The 22,507-nt window shown below is 43.7% G+C and overlaps 1 protein-coding gene across 1 annotated transcript in view; it reads left to right on the forward strand.

The window, feature by feature from the left end:
• Positions 1-22,271, forward strand: part of ARCN1 (archain 1) — a 62,009-nt gene extending 39,738 nt beyond the window's left edge. Inside the window, exons 5-10 of the mRNA XM_068240816.1 lie at positions 4,917-5,081; positions 7,147-7,312; positions 8,673-8,820; positions 14,093-14,201; positions 18,940-19,144; positions 21,648-22,271. Coding sequence (XP_068096917.1) covers positions 4,917-5,081; positions 7,147-7,312; positions 8,673-8,820; positions 14,093-14,201; positions 18,940-19,144; positions 21,648-21,737 — 883 coding nt within the window. The 3' untranslated portion in view covers positions 21,738-22,271. The remainder of the gene's footprint in view (positions 1-4,916; positions 5,082-7,146; positions 7,313-8,672; positions 8,821-14,092; positions 14,202-18,939; positions 19,145-21,647) is intronic.
• Positions 22,272-22,507: the final 236 nt, after the last annotated feature.

Below are 22,507 nucleotides of genomic sequence, written 5' to 3' on the forward strand. Positions count from 1 at the left end.
CTGATGATGCTGGTAATCTCACCAATGAAACCGGTTGGCCTCTAAGGCTCTCTTTGTGACCAGACACACTTGTGGTGGCAGCACATGGGCTCCTGTGGATGGACTTTGCAGTGACCAGCTACTCAGATGAGTATACCTCAATGATATGCATTTCTACTGGTGACTTGAAAACAGCCTCCTATGGAGTAACCACTGTTTACCATATGATCATTGAAACAGCTTCCTAGGATGCACCTATATGCTGCTATATGCTGTTGTTTGCTGGAACTTTGAGTTTGTCTATATCAAGTTGATGCTGCTGAAGGGATGACCCTGGCGGATTGTTCCATGAATGAACTATATCAACTTTAATATCACACCATCCGTACCTGCATATGTCTGTGGTTTAAACACTTGCCTGTGAATCTGTCTCAGAATGTGCTTCTGATTGGGGCACTAACTCTGGTGAATTGCTTGTTGCTCCTGGGGCTTGCGGATGTGTCAGGCTTGCTGTGAATATAAATCTTTGTTTACTAGCCCGAAGTGCTTGCCACATACAGTGTGTGCCTATCAATCTACCTCTGTGCACCTGGCCATTGTTATAGCTCATAAATGAGACAGCTTGCCTGACCTGTGGACCTGCACATCAATTATTTTGTGATAACATATGCAGTAAGACCACCTATTGTGATGGATTGAATCTCTCGATCAGCCGTTATTCAGCCTTTTGATCCTGCAAATCACTGGAAATATTATAGCAACACAGCCGGAATCTGATACACCTGTGCTTTTTCTACTAGGATGTCTCTTTTCATTTAGGTCCTGGACACTTGGCCCTTAAAACCAATGAAACATCGCAGCAACACAGCCAGTATCTGATACACCTGTGCTTTTCTACCAGGATGTATTTTTCCATTTAGGTCCTGGACACTTGGCCCTTAAAACCAATGAAACATTGCAGCAACACAGCCAGTATCCGATACACCTGTGCTTTTCTACTAGGATGTATTTTTCCATTAGGTCCTGGACACTTGGCCTTTAAAACCAATGATATATTTCTCTCCAAGGTCTTTTGTTTCAATGTTACCTGCTAGGAGTCGCTTCCCCCTTTTTTGCATTAAGATATTTGATGGATTGCGCACTATCAATATTTTTTAGGGGATCCCCTACATTTTTCCATCTGGCCTAGACATGGTGGCCCACCTGTGTGTTCTGGTCAATTTTAAATAGATTTACATATATATGTGTTTGTATTTTGGTCACTAATAAAATTTGTACTTTTATATATAATTTATTTCCTCCTGCTTCCTTAGTCTTACCTTGGTTCAATACCTGGGTATCCACCTCCCACAACATACCAGCGACCTCTTTAAATTTAACTATGTTCCCCTTCTATCACAAGTTAGAAAGGAATCTCAAGAGTTGACAATATTTACACTATCTTGGTCAGGAAGGATCGTATCCTTTAAAATGTTTCTATTGCTAAAGATTTTATATGTATTTAGGACAGTGAATATCCCGCTATATAAATCTTATTTTAACGACTTTAAAGGGGAACTGAAGAGAGAGGTATATGGAGGCTGTCATGTTTATTTCCTTTTAGACAATACCAGTTGCCTGGCAGCCCTGCTGATCCTCTGCCTCTAATACTATTAGCCATAGCCCCTGAACAAGCATGCAGCAGATCAGGTGTTTCAGTGGTTCAGACTTTTAAGTCTGATCTGACAAGACTAGCTGCATGCTTGTTTCTGGTTTTAATCAGATACTACTGCAGAGAAATAGACCAGCAGGGCTGCCAGGCAACTGGTATTGATTAAAAGGAAATTAACATGACAGCCTCCATATACCTCTCTTCAGTTCCCCTTTAAGAAACTGATGAATCAGTTTATATGGAAGGGTGGTAGAACAGGAGTGGCATATAATACTATGACTCTCCCAAAAAAACAAGGAGGGATGGGTCTCCCTAACATCGACGTATATTACCATGCCACAAATTTAGAAATGGCAAGATATTGGTGGTCTAACCCTCCACATAAAATATGGCTGTCACAAAAACAAGCTTTATTACAAACGGACCTGCGAGATGATTTGTCTAGTATTCTCATAGGCCATACATCCTTGACCTCAGATTTTCCCTCTATTAAAGCAACCCTCTTATCTTGGGAATACTTTTGTAAATATCCCCCCAAGACTGGGAACTCACTCACACCTCGAATACCTCTCACTGCTATACAATTATTAACTCCTGATTTATCGCTCACCGGCTGGAAAGCGCGAGGCATCCTCTCCTTAAATGCCTTATACAAAGGTTTAGATATTAAGTCCTTCCAGGAGCTCCAAACACAATTTGAGCTGCCAGACTCATATTATTTTACATATTATAGAATTTTTAATCTTCTCAATTAAAAAAAAATATGTATCCCAGATGTCAATGAACATATTCTCACGCTACTGAATTCTAAACGACATCCCACAGGCGGTACGGGTGTATGGTATACATATCTTCTATCACCCAATCAATCTCCATTGCAAAAATATCTACAGACTTGGTCATATGATATTAATATGACCATTTCATTACAACAGATTCTCCGGGCAAATAGACTACTTTTGCAATACTCCAAATGCAATTCCCATTGGGAACAATTTCAAAAAATATTTTTTCGATGGTATATTACACCTAGGAAATTGGCTAAATTTTCCCCATCTGGGTCAGATATATGCTGGAAGTGCAATACAGAGACAGGTACCCTGATCCACATGCTCTGGGAATGCCCATTAGTATCCCAATTCTGGTCAGAGATTAAAACAATAATTCGGGCGCATTATGACCCATCCTTTATGCTCTCGCCACAACTAGCTATCTTATTGATTGACATTGAGAAGATTGACACTGCTCACCGACAGATAATTTTACATATCCTTATGGCAGCTCATCATATCATTACCTCTAACTGGAAATCTCAGGAGACCCTGAGCTTAGATCACCTTATAGCCCTGGTAACCCAAAACATGATTATGGAACGTAATTTAAAAAACAGACAATCCCCCGAATAGACCCTATACTACACTACCAAACAGCTGGAAGACATTGTTCAGTAAAGTGTAATATTCAATTTATACATGTTAAAGCTATTTCATAGCCATTCAGATGTTAAGTTATTGGGCTCAATTGGGCCAGTTTTACCCGACTGCTGTTTACATTGGTGTTTGTTTCTTAGTTGAGTTCTACTATGTTAGATACAATAAGAAAGTGTACTTTAATCTTCTATATTCAGAAATAAGATATGGCCTATACTGGGTGGTCATATGCATTCTACCATGATAGGTGTGCAGCTAGTCCAGCCGCAGAGGCCATGTTAATGGACAGCTAGGATACTGATATTCTTGGTAATATACTGTATACTTTCATTTCAGTATTGTTGAAAATAGTGTTTCTATGTTTGAACCTACCAACATTGAAACTACCCGTATTTCGCGCCGTATAAGACGCTCCGGAATATAAGACGCACCCAGGTTTAGAGGGCAAAAACCAGGGGGAAAAAAATACTAAACCTGGTGCGTCCATGTTCCAGGAGCGTCTTGTACATGTCCTTGTGTGTCCTCATGTGTGCTCCTGTGCCCCCATATCCTCATGTGTTCTTCTGTGTGTCCTCCTGTGCCCCCATGTGTCCTTCTGTACCTCCCATGTGTCCTCCTGTGTGTCCTAATGTGCCCCCCATGTGTCCTTCTGTGCCCCCCCATGTGTCCTGTGTCCTCATGTGCCCCCCCACGTGTCCTTCTGTGCCCCCATGTGTCCTCCTGTGTGTTCTCATGGGCCCCCGTGTCCTCATGTGCCCCCCATGTGTACCTCTGTGCACCCCCATGTGTCCTCCTGTGTGTCCTCCTGTGTGTCCTCATGTGTGCTCCTGTGCCCCTATATTTCCTCCTGTGCTCTAATGTGCCCCCATATGTGTGCTCCTGTGCCCCCCATATGTCCTCCTGTGCCCCCCATGTGTCCTATGTGCCCCCATATGTGTGCTCCTGTGCCGCCCATATGTCCTCCTGTGCCCCCCATGTGTCCTCTTCCCCCCCCCCCCCCCCCCCAGCCTTTCTCCCTCCTGCCTGCTTCTCCTGGCCCCCCCGAATGGAAGTGTCAATAGCGCGCAACTTACCTTTGGCAGGCTCCCGCGCTGATCCGAGATCATTGCGCTGCCCCCCGCTAGCCTCCTCTGCCTCCCCCCTGTGTATCTGGCCCCCCCGGGTAAAGGAATAAGTAGCGGTAGCTTACCTCCGCAGTGCGCCCGCGGTGACTGCAGACGTCTGTCTTCCAGGCACTTCTCGCTCTAGTGACCGGCTTGAACTGATGACGCGCAGTTCAAAGCCGGTCACTAGAGCAAGAAGTGCCTGGAAGACGGACGTCTGCAGTCATCGCGGGCGCACTGCGGAGGTAAGCTACCGCTACTTATTCCTTTACCCGGGGGGGGGGGCAGATGCACAGGGGGGAGGCAGAGGAGGCTAGCGGGGGGCAGCGCAATGATCTAGGATCAGTGCGGGAGCCTGCCAAAGGTAAGTTGCCGCCGCTATTGACACTTCCATCTGGGGGGGCCAGGAGACTCGGGCAGGCATGGGGAAAGCAGGCAGGGAATCCCCAACATGGCGGCGGTTCGGAACGGCGGGCGTTATTAAGTTGGGGATTCCCTGCCTTTGCCGTATAAGACGCAGGGACTTTTTCTCCCCATTTTTGGGGGAGAAAAAGTGCGTCTTATACGGCGAAAAATACGGTACTTCATGACATCAATGTTGTTATTGTACATGTACTGTTGATAAAGATAAAACAATAAAAATCTTTTGTTGAAAAAAAAAAGAGGGTTTAATATTGGAGTCGACTTATACACAAGGTTGATTTATATTTGCGTATATACGGTATTTTTATTTATTTTTTTGCTATATTTCAGGCCATCTGGATCCAACAAAGCTCTGAAACTTGGGGCTAAAGGAAAAGAAGTTGATAACTTTGTGGACAAACTGAAATCTGAAGGAGAAACGATTGCTACTTCAACAGCTGGCAAGAGAGCGTCCGAAGCTGCAAAAGTCCTGCCTCCACCAGCACACACAGAAAGGTGAGTGATGCCAAGATGGAGTTTATATTTCCAATGCCTTTCCACAGAGATTGTTCTTTTTATTTCATTCCATTTTCATATAAAGTGAACTTTTTTTTCTATCCTCCAAATGAAAACTTTACTTTCACTTACAAACATTTTAGTCGATTCCTTCAATATTTTGATATGATCGCAAAGTTGACATTGAATATAAATAAAAACCTTTAGGCCCTGTTCACAGTGGTCTGTTGCGTTTGCAGAATAATTTTGCATGTCAACTCACTGCCCATACAATTAAGTGGTCCTATTCACAGTAACGTATTGTGTAATTCTAACTCGCTGCATGCAGGCTTTATATTAAAGTCTATGACCAGTCTACATTGCAGTTCACAGTGATTATAACGCGTGAGTTATCCAACTGACCACTTTGAACCTAGGCTTAATTTTCTACATTGGCCATAGAATAGATTGCTTTTTGCCAGGTGTGTAGGCACCAATAGAAATATTTTGAGGGTATTTGTGTATTAAAGATGTATAGATAGGGACAGCAGTAAATTTGCAGTAAAAAGGACAGTCCAGTCTCTCTTCCAATGGTGTGAGACTTTGGAAGGATTTGCATTAGTACTGTGGGAACGGTAAAGGGTTGTGTGTGGTTACTGCTATAGAAGTATTCAGTTCTTTAGTCTCTCTGTGAATTTTGTACATATCTGATCTAGTGTCTGTGGTGAGGGAATTGCATGCAACCTTTGGCACTAGAGAGGTTGAGGGGAGTTAGCGAGAGAGTCCTTAGGGACATTCCGCTTACGTGATTGGGTGGACAACACCCTCTCGAACTGCTAGGTTTCAAATAAGTTGTATTAATAATATGCCAAAACTATTCGACTAATTGAATACTTCAAGTTGTAGACCTTGCTGTGATTGGAGAACTGTTCACTATGAACTTTCAGGCTGGCTAAGCTTAACAATACTAGCTCCCAACCTTTTCCCTCACGTAGTGAGGGTGACATGTAGTTTTTGTGTACACAATTGCCAGCTCCACAGAGTTCACTTTAGCCACGGATTTCACCTGTCTACCTCTAAAGGCTCATACACACATCAGACTATAGTCTTTGGAAAATGAAAGCTCACAGACCAATCTTACCACCCTTCATGTAGTATGAGAGCCATACCTTCACAGTCTTTTCTATGGCGCTGAACTCCCCATCAGAAAAAAATCTTTGCAAGATGCTGCACACACAGATGCTGTACAGACACAAAAGATCAGTATCTGCAAAAGATCTGTTCCCGCCAAAAATCCGTTCCTGCAAATTGCAATGATAGTCTGAGATCTGCAGATCATCATACACACATGATTTAACTGACATCCATCTGCAGATCAGACAATCATCCGCAGATCTGAAAATCCATCCTGGTGGATCTGATCTGCAGATGAATGTCAGTTAAATCATGTGTGTATGATGATCTGCAGATCTCATAGACTATCATTGCAATTTGCAGGAATGGATTTTTGGCAGGAACAGATCTTTTGCAGCTACAGATCTTTTGACTGTGTGCAGCATCTTGCAAAGATTTTTTTTTCTGATGGGGAGTTCAGCTCCATAGAAAAGACTGTGTAGGAATGGCTCTCATACTACATGAAGGGTGGTAAGATTGGTCTGTGATCTTTCATTTTCCAAAGACTATGGTCTGATGTGTGTATGCACCTTTAGGCTTCATACACATACTAAGTGGTTCTCAGCCAGGCTGGCTGGTTGAGTTCACCACTGCTGAAAATCTACCGATCTATCGGCAATAGGTCTGGCCTGCTGGATCATGTCGTCCCAAGCGCAAGGCGTGGCTATTCTCCTCCTTATCCCTCACGCTACATTGTGTGCCACACCGTCGCCTCTCTTCTTCTCTCCATAGCAACAGAACATGTTGCTAATGTGCTCACCCTCTTATCATGCTAAACATCAGTCTGCAGCTGTTCAATGTTTTCCACCAATCTTTTGTAGTGCACTGCTATCTGTAAACTTGTCCTGATAATCAGTCCAAACGTTATCACATTTTTTAAAATGTTTTTGTAATTTTTGTCCTTTATTTATAGCATTCACTTAAAGGTTGAAGAGAAGATAACTTTAACCTGCAGCAGAGATGGTGGGCTGCAGAATATGGAAGTCCATGGTCTCATTATGCTCAGAGTGTCTGATGACAAGTTTGGAAGGATCCGTGTTCATGTTGATAATGAAGACAAGAAAGGTGTACAGCTCCAGGTGAGGCTTTAGCAATAGTTGTTTGACGAGAAGTAAACAATTCTGAAAAGCTATTTTGTGAATTATTTTCGTCAGGTAGGTTCACATTTTATAGACCATCAACAATATTTCCTTCGTTTCTGTTAGCTGGCAGCTAAGTGGTGGCACCCCTCTGTCGTTACAAAACAGCAAACTGCGCCTGCCCTTCTATTGTGTGTCAGAAACATAAAAGTCAGTTAGGGTATTTGCTATCACAGTTCCAAAGGAGATGTATGTATGTATGTATGTATGTGTGTGTGTGTGTGTGACAGCGCTCCTCTTCTAGAGATCTTTACATCTGCAAAAATCAAAACATACTCCACATAGTGCATTATCACTATTGTATCACTGATCACCTGGGGTGTTTGTGATTTTATTGCACAATTCTGCAGTAATGCACTATGTGGAGTATGTTTTGATTTTTGCAGATGTAAAGATCTCTAGAAGAGGAGCGCTGTCACCCCTCTGTCTTTAGCCACTGTGGGCTGTCCCTATCTCTGCCAGCGCTCAACCTGGGCCCGCCTATCTGTCAACACATATATATTTGGCAATATTGACCCTTATGTCTGTCAGCACTTATCATAAGTCCTCATTCCAGATGGCAGCCCAATTAGCCTCACATTCCTGTCAGCTATGGCTGCAATCTGTCAAGCCTCTTGGCAGGTACCATTGGCTCCAAAATATACCTCAGCAAGTACCATTGGCACCAGCATTTCTGATAGTAACCTAAGTGGTCCTCAAATCCACCAGGAGACCCAAGTGTACCCAGTATCAGTCAGCAAATTAAAGTAGGCCCAAGATCTCTTCTAGCAGTAGTAGTCAGTCAGTGATCAGTAAATGGTACATAGTGCAGCCAGTCATACAAAGCTCAGCTGGGGAAGCACTGTGCTAAGGGCAAGTATACATTTGTGTGATCCCTGGAAAGTTACTGCTGACTTGAGTGCCATGCAAACAGGAGACATGGGGCAGCAGATTGCTTCGAACTTGTGGGGAAGAAAGGAAAAGGTTTCCCCTGTAATTACCACAGGGGTGCACCTGGGTGCAAAACATGTCTTTTGTAGTCAGCCTGCCGAGTCATGATGCTGTTCATCAAGTATAGATAGAGCTTCTTTTGAAACCATATATTCAGTAGCAGGTTCTCTGTTTCCCACCCCTCCCTTCCCCCTCCAATACATGTTAGCATTTCATTAGTTGATTTAGGTGGTACCAATACTCTAGTTCCAAAACACAGTGAACCATCTCTTCCTTATCTACTGTCATAAATAGAAAATATTGAAAGTAGTCCATGTTTTTTTTTGTTTTTTGTTCTGTTCACACATCTTTATTGTTGTTTTCTGTAAAGACTCACCCCAACGTGGACAAAAAGCTTTTTACGTCAGATTCCATAATTGGCCTGAAAAACCCAGAAAAGTCTTTTCCTCTCAATAGCGATGTTGGGGTCTTGAAATGGCGGCTACAGACAACAGATGAGGCCTTAATTCCTCTTACAAGTAAGTATAAAACAATGATTCAGCTGCAGGAAATATAGTTTGTAATTTTTCGCTTTGTGTAATTTACAGACTTTCTAGACTGCATGTTAAATGTAGTTTGAAAATAAAAAAATGTAGTATTAAAATAAGTTCACATTTAAAGTACAGCTAGATGAACTGTCTGTGTAATAAAATGCTCCTCTTTCTGCCCAGTGGATCCTGTGTGATGCAGGATGATGGTATTGGCAATTCTGGTTCCACTTCTTCACCCAGCATAGCCAGATTCCAACCTCTTCATTGTCGCACAACCTGGGGAAAGATCTTTTGCTGTGGCAAACTGGAGCAATTTGTTAGAGACACCAGAGAGCAGGGAGATAGTCTGCATATATGCAATTTGCTAGTCTAGTTTAACCAATTTCTCATCTGAATTAAGTTTGAGAGGTGGTGTTAGGAAGGACGCTGGACTCCACTATCAGGATCTACCTGATGTGGTTCCTGCTGCTCTTCTTCCCCATTCTGTTTCTATATTTCAGAATAAAAATCTTTCATTTTGTCAAGCATAACTGGGTCGTGCCCGGAATGGATTCTGATTTACCAGATTTGTTAGATAATGAGAGCACCAAAACTGAATTAGTAGTTTTGGATAAACTAACGATTTGCATTTGAAGTTACTGGACAGCTTTATCCACATTGTCTGTTCATAAAGCACATCTGAACTGGGATATGTGGAGGCCAACATATTTAGTTCCTTTTTAAACCAGACACAGAACCTTTATATTGCGCTTTTCTCTCTAGTATTGTGTAAAAGGAAATAAATGTCAGCAACCATCTCCTCTCAGTTCAGGTGTACCATGGATAAGAGCCTGAACAGGAGACGCCCTAATAGACTGTCACAAAGCCGTAGAGAAAGGGGTTTTAGAGGAAGCACAGAAAACTGTGGGGAAGCTGCCAGTGCTGCAGCCACTGTAAAGTCGCTTTCACATGGGAGGCAAACCTGTGCGCTTTTGGGCAGCTCAGCCTTCCCTCTGCTGACCACCAAGTGCCTCCAGGCCGAATGGCAACATTTGTACTCCCATGCGTGTCCCCATTTGACACTTGTTGCATTTACCCGGCAGCAGTAATGCGTATCATGTCTTGTCTGAGCGTGGCTGCGCTCAAATCGTACACAACACGTTGGGCACCTCTCCACTGCCTGTGCCAAGCACTAGCAAGCATTGTCTAGTGCTCGGAAGCAGGCGCCTCCAGCCTTCTGTCTGTAAGAGGCAACTGAAGTGAGAAGTATATAGAGGTGACCATATTTACTTCCTTTTAAACAATACCAGTTGCCTGGCAGTCTTTGTAATCTATTTGGCTCCAGTAGTGTCTTAATAACACCGGAAACAATCATGCAGCTAAGCCAGTCAGATCTGACAATGTCGGAAACCTCTGATCTGCTGCATGCTTGTTCAGGGTCTTTGGCTAAAAGTATTAGAGGCAGAGGATCAGCAGGACAGCCAGGCAACTGTCATTGCTTTAAAAGGAAATAAATATGGCAGACTCCATATCCCTCTTGCTTTAGTTGACCTTTAATTGTATATGCACGCTGCTGGTACATGGAATCACATGTATATGTGCATCCAGAGAGGTCAGATGTCTTTAGAGGGTCAGAACTGTCTATACATTAAAACTTCCATATCTATCTATCTATCTATCTATCTATCTATCTATCTATCTATCTATCTATATATATATATATATATATATATATATATATCTCCTGTAGTCTGAACCAGTAATATCGCATGATAACTAGTCATGTTTCCCAGAACGTCCTCCTGACAGCACCCCTCCTATGAGACTTGTCTCCCTCCCAAACTTTGGACAGGAAGCTAGAAGATACAAATTTGCATAACAGGCAGGCAGGAGTAGTATATAAAGATGTTACTCACAAAAGGTATTCAGTTGTTTTTCCTGTCCCGGACGGTACGCTTTGAGAGGTCTCCAGGTGCTACTACGTCAGGCGGCGAGTGCAGCGTGCAGCGCGGGCATAGTAAGGCTGAGCAGGGGACTCAGCTGGTCCAGCGCACAGCGTGGAGGAGGCTTCTCCTAGAGATGCGGAAGCTTTATGGCGGCAGGAGCGCGAAACCGGAAGTTCCGGGTGGAAGTGACGTCATGCGCATGCGTCCCGCATGACGAGTCAGCTGACGGCATAGCGGCAGGGGCCGCGGCGGTGTTAAGATTGACTTCAGCTGCAGGTAATTAACAGGGGTATATATATGTGAATGTTAGCCACGATCACCATTGCTGTCGGTGATCATGGAGGACGCTGTAGGCCCTTCTCCTCTGACTTCTGCGGAGTCTGGCGCTATCCCCTCTCTGGTGAGCTGTAATTTTTCAGGCTTTGAGGGAGTTGATTTGTAATCATAGGTCCACCTTGTAAGGCTGACAGTCTGTCTTTATTTCTTTTTAGCCTAAAGCCCCAAAAGGTGATAAAGACAAAGACAAGGCTGTGTCTCAGCAAGGTCAAGGGGGACAATCTTCTGGTAGAACTGAGAAACGCTGTGTTATGTGCAACTCTCGCTTCTATTCTTCCTCTACGAAGAAACTGTGCCAGTCTTGTAGAGAGAAAGTGGTAAAGGAGGAATCCCCAGTGGTATTTAAGGACTTGATGGGATGGATGCGGTCTGAGATGGCCTCGGCCATTAAAGAGATAAAGGATTCAGCAATGGCGGAATCTACAGTTCCTTCTACTTCTGCTGCTGATACTGTGCCTGCTCCCTTACCAGCCCCGGTGATTGAGGGGCACAGTCAGTTAGAGGCTTCACCTCATCAAGTTGCAGCTAAACGTAAAAGAAAGGATAATGAATCAGGGGATTCAGATTTATCTGGAGAGGAAGGAGAGATTTCATCTTTGGAGGAGATTTCTGGGGAGGAGGAGGAAAACCCAGAGGTTACTCAGAAGTTTGCTTTCGCACCCAACTTAATGAAAGACTTGTTGTCGGCAATGCAAAATACTATGGGGATAACAGTGGAGCGGAAATCTTTGACCCCCTTGGATCAGATGTACGTGAGTTTGGCGGAACCCCAGAATTGTTTCATCCCAGTCCATTCCTCTCTAAAGGCAATGATTGGGAAGGAGTGGGATGACCCTGAAAGGAGGGCATTTTGGCCCAAGTCTCTTTCTCGTCGTTATCCTTTCAGTCCGGAAGATCAAAAATTCTGGGGTCCGGTTCCCAAACTGGACCCGTCGTTTTCAAGGGTGTCGAGAAAATCCGATTTGCAGTTTGAGAACTTTAGGAATTTAAAAGACCCCATTGATAAAAAGATGGACAATCTGTTGCGTAGAGCTTGGGAGTCAGCAATTGGGCAGAGAGCAACTTAACATCCGTCAGAGCAGTTCATTTGAAGGGGACTTGCAATGTTGTGGCAGACTATCTCAGCAGGTCAGCGATATTACAAGACGAATGGTCTCTGAATCCAGAAGTATTTGTTCAGATCAGTCAGGCATGGGGCACCCCTGCAGTAGACTTATTCGCAAGGAGACAAAATTCAAAGTGTCTAAAGTTTTGCTCCCTGTATCCAAAGGACAATCCGTGGGAAATAGACGCTTTCTCGATAGAGTGGCGGTTGAACCTGATGTATGCATTTCCCCCAATACCTCTGATATCAAGGGTTCTGAACAAGATTATGCAGGACAGAGCACAAGTAATTCTCATAGTACCTTTCTGGCCGAAAAGACCGTGGTTTGCTCTGTTACAGAATTTAGCGATGTGTCAACCAATAATGTTACCAGTCAGAACAGATTTGTTGTCGCAGGGCCCAGTTCTTCACCCGGACTTCAAGCGTCTTCACCTTTCAGCATGGAGATTGAGTGGGGAATCCTGAAATCAAAGGGGTTTTCGGATAAACTTTCTGAGACGTTAATACAATCCCGCAAGAAGGTGACGAGGCAGATTTATCAGAAGACATGGAAAATTTACTGTGAATGGTGTACAAGGAAAGAGAAGGATTCTAGACTTTCCGCCTCAGCTCTGGAATTTCTTCAGGATGGATTTCAGATGGGGTTAAGTTCCAGCACTCTTAAAGTTCAGACAGCAGCTTTGAGTGTATATTTAGAGAGATTAGCTCAGGAGGAGTTTTTTCTTCGTTTTTTTCAGGGAATTAAACGTCTCAGGCCTGTGGTGATATCTAAGGTGCCCCCTTGGGACTTGAATGTGGTGTTACAGAGTCTTTGTGAACATCCCTTTGAGCCTCTGGATCAGATTCCAGATAAATTTCTGACGTTGAAAACGGCCTTTCTTCTGGCAATCACCACAGCCAGGAGAGTCAGCGAACTTCAGGCCTTATCCATTAAGCCACCTTATTGTACCATCTCGGAGGATAGGATTACTCTACGTCCAGACTTTGCATTCCTTCCTAAAGTGACTTCAAAGTTTCATCGATCTCAGGAGATCTTTCTGCCATCATTCTGTGATAAACCAACTAATGAAAAGGAGAGGAAGCTTCATTGTTTGGATGTTAGAAGGTGTATCCTTCATTATCTTGAAAGGACTGCATCTTGGAGAAGATCAGATGCCTTGTTGGTGCTGTTTGCGGGGAAATTCAAGGGGAGGCAAGCCTCTAAGACATCAATTGCAAGATGGATCAGACAAACTATCACCGCGGCTTATCAGACTCAAGGGAGGCCTTTACCGACCTCAATTAAAGCTCACTCCACAAGAAGTGTATCAACATCTTGGGCAGAGAGGGCAGGCGCCTCGATAGAGCAGATTTGCAGAGCGGCCACCTGGTCCAGCCAAAATACGTTTGTCAAACATTATAGACTAAACTTATTAGCCAATACTGATCTAGCATTCGGAAGAAAGGTGTTGCAGGCAGTAGTCCCTCCCTAACTTATAATGTTCTTGTTTATCGTCTCATAGGAGGGGTGCTGTCAGGAGGACGTTCTGGGAAAGCCAAGCTTACCTCGGGTAATGTCTTTTCCAGTAGTCCGAGTGACAGCACCCCTCCGGCCCACCCTAATAAAGGGCATAATTAAATTAATCGTTTCAGCAGCATTTGGTGTCCGTGTCTTTTTTTATAACTGAATACCTTTTGTGAGTAACATCTTTATATACTACTCCTGCCTGCCTGTTATGCAAATTTGTATCTTCTAGCTTCCTGTCCAAAGTTTGGGAGGGAGACAAGTCTCATAGGAGGGGTGCTGTCACTCGGACTACTGGAAAAGACATTACCCGAGGTAAGCTTGGCTTTCCTCAGTGTTCGGATTTCTGGAAACTGAATCTATGTTAAAACTTTGTTTCTTTTCTACTAGTTAACTGCTGGCCTTCGGAAAGCGGGAATGGCTGTGATGTAAATATAGAGTACGAGCTTCAGGAGGAGAGTCTGGACCTGAATGATGTAGTCATTACAATTCCATTGCCGTAAGTCATATCAATCGTACCTCTACTGGTCCAGCCTATAACATTATTTAGTTTACCTCATCCTACAAAAAAGGCTTCATGATTGGATTTAGTTTAACCACTTCCCAACTGAGGGGTTTTACCCCTTGACCACCAGAGCAATTTTCACCTTTCAGCGCTCCTTCCATTCATTCGTCTATAACTTTATCATTACTTATCACAATGAAATGAACTATATCTTGTTTTTTTTTTCTTTAGGTGGGACATTATGCCAAGAATTATTTTATTCTAAATGTGTTTTAATGGGAAAATAGGAAAAAATGTGGGGAAAAATTTATTATTTTTCAGTTTTCTGCCCTTATAGTTTTCAAATACTGCATGCTACTGTAATTAAAACCCATGAAATTTATTTGCCCATTTGTCTCGGTTATAAAACCGTTTAAATTATGTCCCTATCACAATGTTTGGCGCCAATATTTTACTTGGAAATAAAGGTACATTTTTTTCAGTTTTGCGTCCATCCCTAATTACAAGCCCATAGTTTATAAAGTAACAGTGTTATACACTCTTGACATAAATATTTAAAAAGTTCAGTCCCTAAGGTAACTATTTATGTATTTTTTTTATTATTGTAATTTTTTTTTTTTTTAATTACAAAAAAAAATAAAAAATTGGGGAGTGTGGGAGGTAAGGAGTTAATTTTTTGGGTAAAACTAATGTAATTCTATGTGAAAAATCCTTTAGGGTGTAGTTTTACTATTTGGCCACAAGATGGCAACAGTAGCTTTTTGGTTATTGCGACCTACTTGCAGGAAGTACTAGGACGCTGTGAGTGTTGTTGTTTTTTTTTTTTTTTTTCACAATCGGATAAGCAGCGGATCATTGCGGGGCTTAGATCAACGAACGGGAATGGATTTTCCCGTTCATTGATCTCCGGGCGAGCGGCCGGTGTTCCAACTAACTAGCATACATTGACAAAACAGCATACATTTAAAGTGATATACCCCTTTTTGGTAGAATCAGTGTCCCCTTGCCCGCTCGCTGGGCTGCGAGCTCGGTCCTCGCTTCGCTCGGACAACTTTTTATTGTAACTCTATGTCCACTTGGATAGTGGAGATTGCACATCAGCACCCAGGCAGCTAACTGGGGTTGCAAAGGTTAATGCTGCTGATGGGCATTATGGGGTTAATGTATGATCTGCATGACTTTGCACATGCTCAGTAGCATTTGTATGCTATTTTGTCTGGTATGCTAAAATGTTGGAACACCGGGGGCGTGTTTACTAGCGGGAGTGCGCGCTAGTGCGAGCGGGAGAGCGGGCAGCGGCAGGAGCGCGAAAAGGGACGGAGAAATGCGTACGGGCGAGGGTAAAGTAGTTAAATTCTAATCATCCAGCTGTAATGCTTTCTGTATGTAGATTAGTCTCTTTAGAGCCCTTGATTGCATTCCTTGATGCAGTGAAAATGTGTAACCAGATCACTTGCATTACAGCCATGAAGCTAACCATTTGTTTTTTGAGGAAGTCCACAATGGCTGTCTCCATGTGTCTTAACCTGCTGAGCGGTCTGGACGAGCTCAGCTCGTCCAACACCGCCAGAGGCTGCCGCTCAGGCCCTGCTGGGCCGATTTCCACCAAATAAAAAGCAGCACACACAGCCGGCACTTTGCCAGCCGCGTGTGCTGCCTGATCGCCGCTGCAGCGCGGCGATCCGCCGCGTGCAGCGGCGAAAGAGGGTCCCCCCAGCCGCCCGAGCCCAGCGTAGCCGGAACAAACAGTTCCGGCCAGCGCTAAGGGCTGGATCGGAGGCGGCTGACGTCAGGACGTCGGCTGACGTCCATGACGTCACTCCGCTCGTCGCCATGGCGACGAGGGAAGCGAAACACGGAGGGCCGCTCATTGCGGCCTTCCGTGTTATTCCTTGCCGCCGGAGGCGATCGGAAGATCGCCTCCGGAGCGCCCTCTAGTGGGCTTTCATGCAGCCAACTTTCAGTTGGCTGCATGAAATAGTTTTTTTTTTATTTAAAAAAAACCCTCCCGCAGCCACCCTGGCGATTTAATCAGAACGCCAGGGTGGTTAAAGAGACACTGAAGCGGAAAAAAAAATTATGATATTATGATTTGTATGTGTAGTACAGCTAAGAAATAAAACATTAAGATCAGATACATCAGTCTAATTGTTTCCAGTACAGGAAGAGTTGAGAAACTCCAGTTGTTATCTCTATGCAAACAATCCATTAAGCTCTCCGACTAAGTTAGTCGTGGAGAGGGCTGTTATCTGACTTTTATTATCTCAACTGTTCCTGGACTATTTACTTTTCCTCTGCTAGAGGAGAGGTCATTACTTCAGACTGCTCTGAAAGACTATTTTGAATGCTGAGTGTTGTGTAATCTGCACATATTAGAGAATGATGCAATGTTAGAAAAAACACTATATACCTGAAAATAAAAGTGTGAGAATATTTTCTTTGCTGCTAATCTTCTAGTAATTATTCATAGTACACAACCAATTCATAACATATTTTTTTTTTCGCTTCAGAGTCTCTTTAATGCCTTGTATTAAACCATCATCAAAAAAGAACTATTCTTCCAATAAAGCTGGACTTTATCCAAGCAGCTATACTGTTGTTAAATATGGAGTATGTTTTACATTTAGAGAATACCAGATATAGCAAAACTCATCAAGTCAAAGATAAAGGAACAAATTGTTATAGTTTACCTTCCTTTGGAAGCAAATTATGTTCTATGCAAAGCAGTGCCGGATTTACCATAAGGCACTGTAGGCACGTGCCTTCAGGCGCCAGATGGAAACGTGTCTCACTTCCCTCCCTAACTGCCTCCCTCACTCCTTCCCTATGCAGAGTCCCAAGCAGTGTAAACATGAGGTTACTCACGTTGGCATTCCACTGAAGAGATCTCTCTCCAGCCAGGGGTATCTCTAGTTACTTAATTCTGAGGGTACCTCTGGCTACCTAATACTAAGGGGCACCAGTGGTTACCTATGATGGGCAAGGGAGAGGAAACAGCTGGGCCAGTCAGCACACTTGGGGTGCGGTTCGGTGATAATTTGTAGGTTCATGGAGGGCGAAGTCTAAGGTGTCAGGACATCTGTGCCTATAGGCTTCTGTGAGGTAAATCCGACCCTGATACAGAGACCTATCAAGGACCAAACCTAGTCTGTGCCTTAAACCAAGTCTTTGCCTAACTGCCTAAAGCACAGGTATCAAACTCCAGTCTTCGAGGGCCATATCGATGCAAGTGTTTAGGAAGGACTGAGACATGTAGAAATGTGATAACCACAGGAAAGATCCTGATTCACTCCCATCAATTAATTTGAGCTGTGCCAAAAATGTGTAAGAACCCCAGCCCTTGTGGAATAGAGTTGATGTCCCTGAAAGCTATGTACGCACATCAGATGGAACTCTGCTGAGGTGGCCACTTCGAGCTAGTGTCTGTTCAGGTGTCCCACCAAGTTGCTTAGAGATTTGGCACGTGCATTGTTCCCTTCCTTAACCTGCCCCCTGGAAGCTGCTCCATCATTGGCTGCATTGGTGTCCCTCCTCCCAGCTCCATAGCAACAGTACATGTTGCTTTACCCAAGATTTCACTTTCAGGATATTTCAATTCTACATTTAGCAGAGCAAACCTGTGTCGTACCAAAAGGAGAAAATGGATACTTACCTAAGAAGAGGGAAGACTCTGGATAGTCCAGAGGCTACTTACGTCATCCTTGAACGCACCACCGCTGGCCGGGCCCTCTTCTTGTTTTCAGCCTTGCTCTCCTCCGTTTACGAGCCCAGGCATATTGCTCATGTATGGCTGCATAGTGTCACAAAGACAATTGTAGATACGTGACATCAGCTTATTGCACAGGTGCGGCCGCACTCATGCATGCACAGTAAGGTGGTACACGGAGGGGAGTGTGGCCATAAGGTTGTCTATGTTTAGAGGTTCCCTGCACTATATTGGTGGGGTTGTGGAGAACATAGCAAGCCGATGGATTAGGAAGAAACTTCCCTGTACTGAGGTAAGTATCCTTTTTTTTTTTTCAATGCAGGTTTACTTTAAAAGGACCCTAAACAGAGACTATAAATGGAATATGAACTTACCAGGACTTCCTCCAGCCCCCAGTAATCTGCAAGGTCCTTCAGCGTCCTCTGGGTCCTCTCTGTCCTCACACTGGTGGCTCCGGTAGCAAGTGACTTTGCTGGGAGTCCTATGCAACTGGGCATGCACGGCCCACTCGTGCACCCGGCTCGATCACGCACCTGTTGCCGTGAGTGTTCTGTGCATGCGCAGTTCTCGAAATAAGGGTGCATTCTCGAAACGGGCGCGTGGTTGAGCCACGCATGCTCGGTTGTGCAAGACTCCTGACGAAGTCGCTGCCACCTGAGCAGCCAGCAAGAGAGCAGAGGGGACTCTGAGGATACCCAGGGCCTTCACCAGCTATGCATGGCTGGAGGAAGCCCCAGGTAAGTTCAAATTCCATTTTTAGTCTCTGTTCAGGGTCCCTTTAATATATTCAGATACAGATTTTCCAAAACATACTGGCTGCATTAAACACAATAAACGTGAAAGTGAACGTCATTCTGTTTGTTTTTATCATGAATGGGCTGTTACTTCCAATTGGCTACCATTCTGCAGAAAAAACACATGAAGGGTGAATGAGCCCTTAGCATGCTCTGCTGCTTGCATAAAGTAAACCAGCTGTCTTTTGTGCATCCCTTCTTTTGCAGTGCACTCACTGTTTTTGTTTTACAGACCTGGGGTGGGCGCTCCAGTCATTGGAGATATAGATGGAGACTACCACCACGACAATAGAAGAAATCTACTGGAGTGGACACTCCCTGTCATTGACAGCAAAAACAAGACTGGAAGCCTGGAATTCAGCATTGCTGGTCACCCCAATGATTTCTTCCCAGTTTCAGTATCATTTGTGTCAAAGAAGAGCTACTGCAGCATACAGGTGAGGATGCAGCGCCCTTTTATTCTCAGTAATGAATAGAAATGTAGTCTAACCTGTTGCAGATGCTCAGATACCTTGCAGATAAGTACAGGTGTCCATTTTATTGTGTGTAGTCATAGAAAGTAATAGTCATAGAAAGTATTTGCTACCACTCACTTCACTGTCAGGCCACTTTTGTGAAAAGCTTGCTGCAGATATACCATATTCCCTGATCTACAATACAAGTAGTCCCCGGTTAATGACAGAGATAGGGACTGTAGGTTTGTTCTTAACCTAAATCCTTCTTAAGATGGAACACTGCCATCTCTATATGCCCCTCTGTACCTCCTTATGTCCACCTGCACCACTTATCTCCCCCTTGAGCCTCCTACGTCCCCTGTGCTCCCCGGAGCCTCGTTCCTTTAGCAAAGTATGCGCAATGGAAACTGCAGTGGTTCTCTCACCTGCTCCGGGGTGCCTGCAGCGTCATTACGCGACGCAGGAGCATCCAGCACTAGGGGAACAGGGAGGGTGAGAGGATGTTGCTCATCCCTGGAGGCACTCCGGAGCAGGTGAGGGAACTGCTGCTGCTTCCGCTGCATACTTTGCTATAGGAACGGAGCTGAGGGAGCACAGGACGGAGACCTGACTGCGTGAGGTTGTTGCAACGTATCGGCGGGTTGTTCGTACATCGGGTGTTCGTAAGTTGGAGACTCCTTTTAGTTACAGAATTATTCCCACAATTATAAATGTTTTTCTTGCTTGTCCCTCACCCAGAGTCTATGCGGGAACTGCCTTTTTTCCTGTGATGTCAGCAACGTGCACGGCAGCGTGACCAACCATGTGCTTTTTCATCCTGTTTCAGCTCAGAGATGATCATTTTGTTTGCAGTAATTTATTGTCACACTACTGTACAGTTATCTGCTTTCTTTACTTTGCTTTAGTGGCACTGTAAAGATTATAAGGTCCCAGTGATTTTACTCTAAGCATTGTGCAAATTCCAGGGTTACCTGGACAGGTTTCACTGGACAGTTTAATTCTGTGTTGCATGTAACCTCTTTCTAGATGGGATGATTCACAGGTATATGTTTATTACCAAAACCTAATTCCAGTCTTTTACAGCTCAGTCAATTATGAACCCGGATACCAAATCCATTAAATTAAAATTCTAACTTGGATTCAAACTGCTACACATTTAAATTCTTCAAATCTAGGACGGTTCATCACCACATGGTAAAGAATGGATTGCATTGCTCAATGCGCTGTAAGCCTCTACAGGGTAGTAGCGTTCTTAGCAGGGGTGTGGAGTCGGAGTGGAGGAGTCTGAGCAATTTTGGGTACCTGGAGCGCTTCTAGTGTTGAATGGTCACTTAGTGGTTTAACTGTTTTATATGCCTCAGCCCCAAGTAACCAGATTACCCAACCTCTGCTTGAGACCCTGCTTGCTCCGACTAATCATGCCCTTCCATTCATGTATTCCTCTGAAGAGTTCCCCTCACTCTATCCATCAATCAGTCCCTCTGTGTCACAGAGCGAAGAGCGGGAGTTTTTCCACTGTTTTTGTTCTTGTGCTTCTGCATTTTGTGATTTATTTATTTTTATGTTATGATTCTTTTGTTTGTGTTTTTAATGCATTTTTTTCCAGAATGCTATTGATCTGTGCATATCAATGAAGTTACTTTACACAACAATTTATCTTACATCAAAATCTGATGCGATTTTCACTTTGCAAATGCGATTTTTCAGCATTGACTTACATTATATGTAAATCTCATGTCTGTTGCAGGGGAGAAAAAAAGCATCAATTCTGCCCGACTCTGCAGAAAAATCGCATCTGAAATATTGCACGACAGCACAAGTCAATTGCACTGCCATTGACCTGCATTCAATGAACAGCGTGTGCAAATCGCACGTAAATTCTGTTATATGTGGAAGGGGCCTAAAGCCAACAAAAATAATACAATGGCAGCCACCATATCGTACTTTAATTTGTCACTCAACTAAAGCCATTGTTTGAAAGTGAATGTTAACTTTTTCCAAATGAAATTGCTGCCTGGGACAGTCTGTCTTCATATAGAAAAGCTTGTTTAAAAGAAAATCTACATATTCATCAGTAGTCTCTGTCATGTAGCCCTGGAAACCTGAAAGATTTGTAACGACTGCATCACACCACCCACAACCTCAGATCAAAAGGATCCAATAACTTGACCACCCCCAGAGTCCAACTAAAACCCTTTGGATCCAGATCTTTCTGTCATGCTGCTCCTACCTTGTGGTGTGCCTTGCCAAATTTTTGGACAGCTCCAACCCTGGACACGTGTAAATCAAAATTGAAAAGCCACCTGTTTAGTCTGGCATTTATGATTGCATAACATTCCCCCTGTACATATCACTATGTACTGATCGGAGACACGCTTATGCGCTTTGGGCTCTACGGGAGATGAACCCCTTTACAAATGTTTTGTTGTTCTGATATGTCTTTAGTGGTAATATTCTGGCAATTAAAACTATTTGTTTCTTGTAGGTAAATAAAGTCACTCAAGTGGAAGGCAACATTCCTGTGAGGTTTTCAACCGAGACGGGTTTCCTTGTGGACAAATACGAGATCCTGTAACCAGACAAAGGCTGAAGATATACCTATGACAAATAATCTGTATGATTCTGGATGGATGAATATAAAGGGGTTTTCTTTGTCTTGCTGGCATGCAGAAAGCCCAGACATGTACTTTCCCTTCAAATACTGTTTGTTCCTTCTAGAGGGGAATCCAGATTTTTGTTGTTGCTGTTCTGTTTATTCTTTAGTGCAACAAGAGAGTTGATTCCTCCAAGCACCCCAATATTGCGAAAGGCTTCTATTTCAGAGAAACGTACGCACCTTGTCCTGTTGTCAGCAAGAAGCTTTTCTTAATTTTCTGAAATTAGAATTTTTATGCTTTAGGCGGTTTTTTAAAAGGTAAATTTAATATGTATTTTCGCATGCTAAGTTATGACCTGACATGCCGGATGATATTGGGGTGATTGGATGAAGAGGAAGAAGGGATTGAGAAGACATGTTTTTGTAACCCTGTATAACTACATAGAAAATATGCACATTCCAAAACGCATAGAAATACTGTTTGGTAATCCAATAAATGCGGTGACATGGAAAGTGTGTGGCTTTGTTTTATAGTTCGATCAGTGCAAAAACAGTTACAGATTGAAAGCCCAACTGTGGGCGAAAATGTAGTCCTATGTAGCAAGTTCCAAGTGTGTTTCATCTTTTTGCCCGTGGATAAACTCTGATTAGCTGATGTCAGCTACATCACCCTTAGGGCTCTTTCACACTAGAGGCAGCGGTAGAAAAGGCCAATATGCTGCCTTTGGCTGTCAGCGGTTTGCTGCATT

This window comes from Hyperolius riggenbachi, chromosome 6 (assembly GCF_040937935.1).
Source record: "Hyperolius riggenbachi isolate aHypRig1 chromosome 6, aHypRig1.pri, whole genome shotgun sequence".
Lineage (NCBI taxonomy): Eukaryota > Metazoa > Chordata > Amphibia > Anura > Hyperoliidae > Hyperolius > Hyperolius riggenbachi.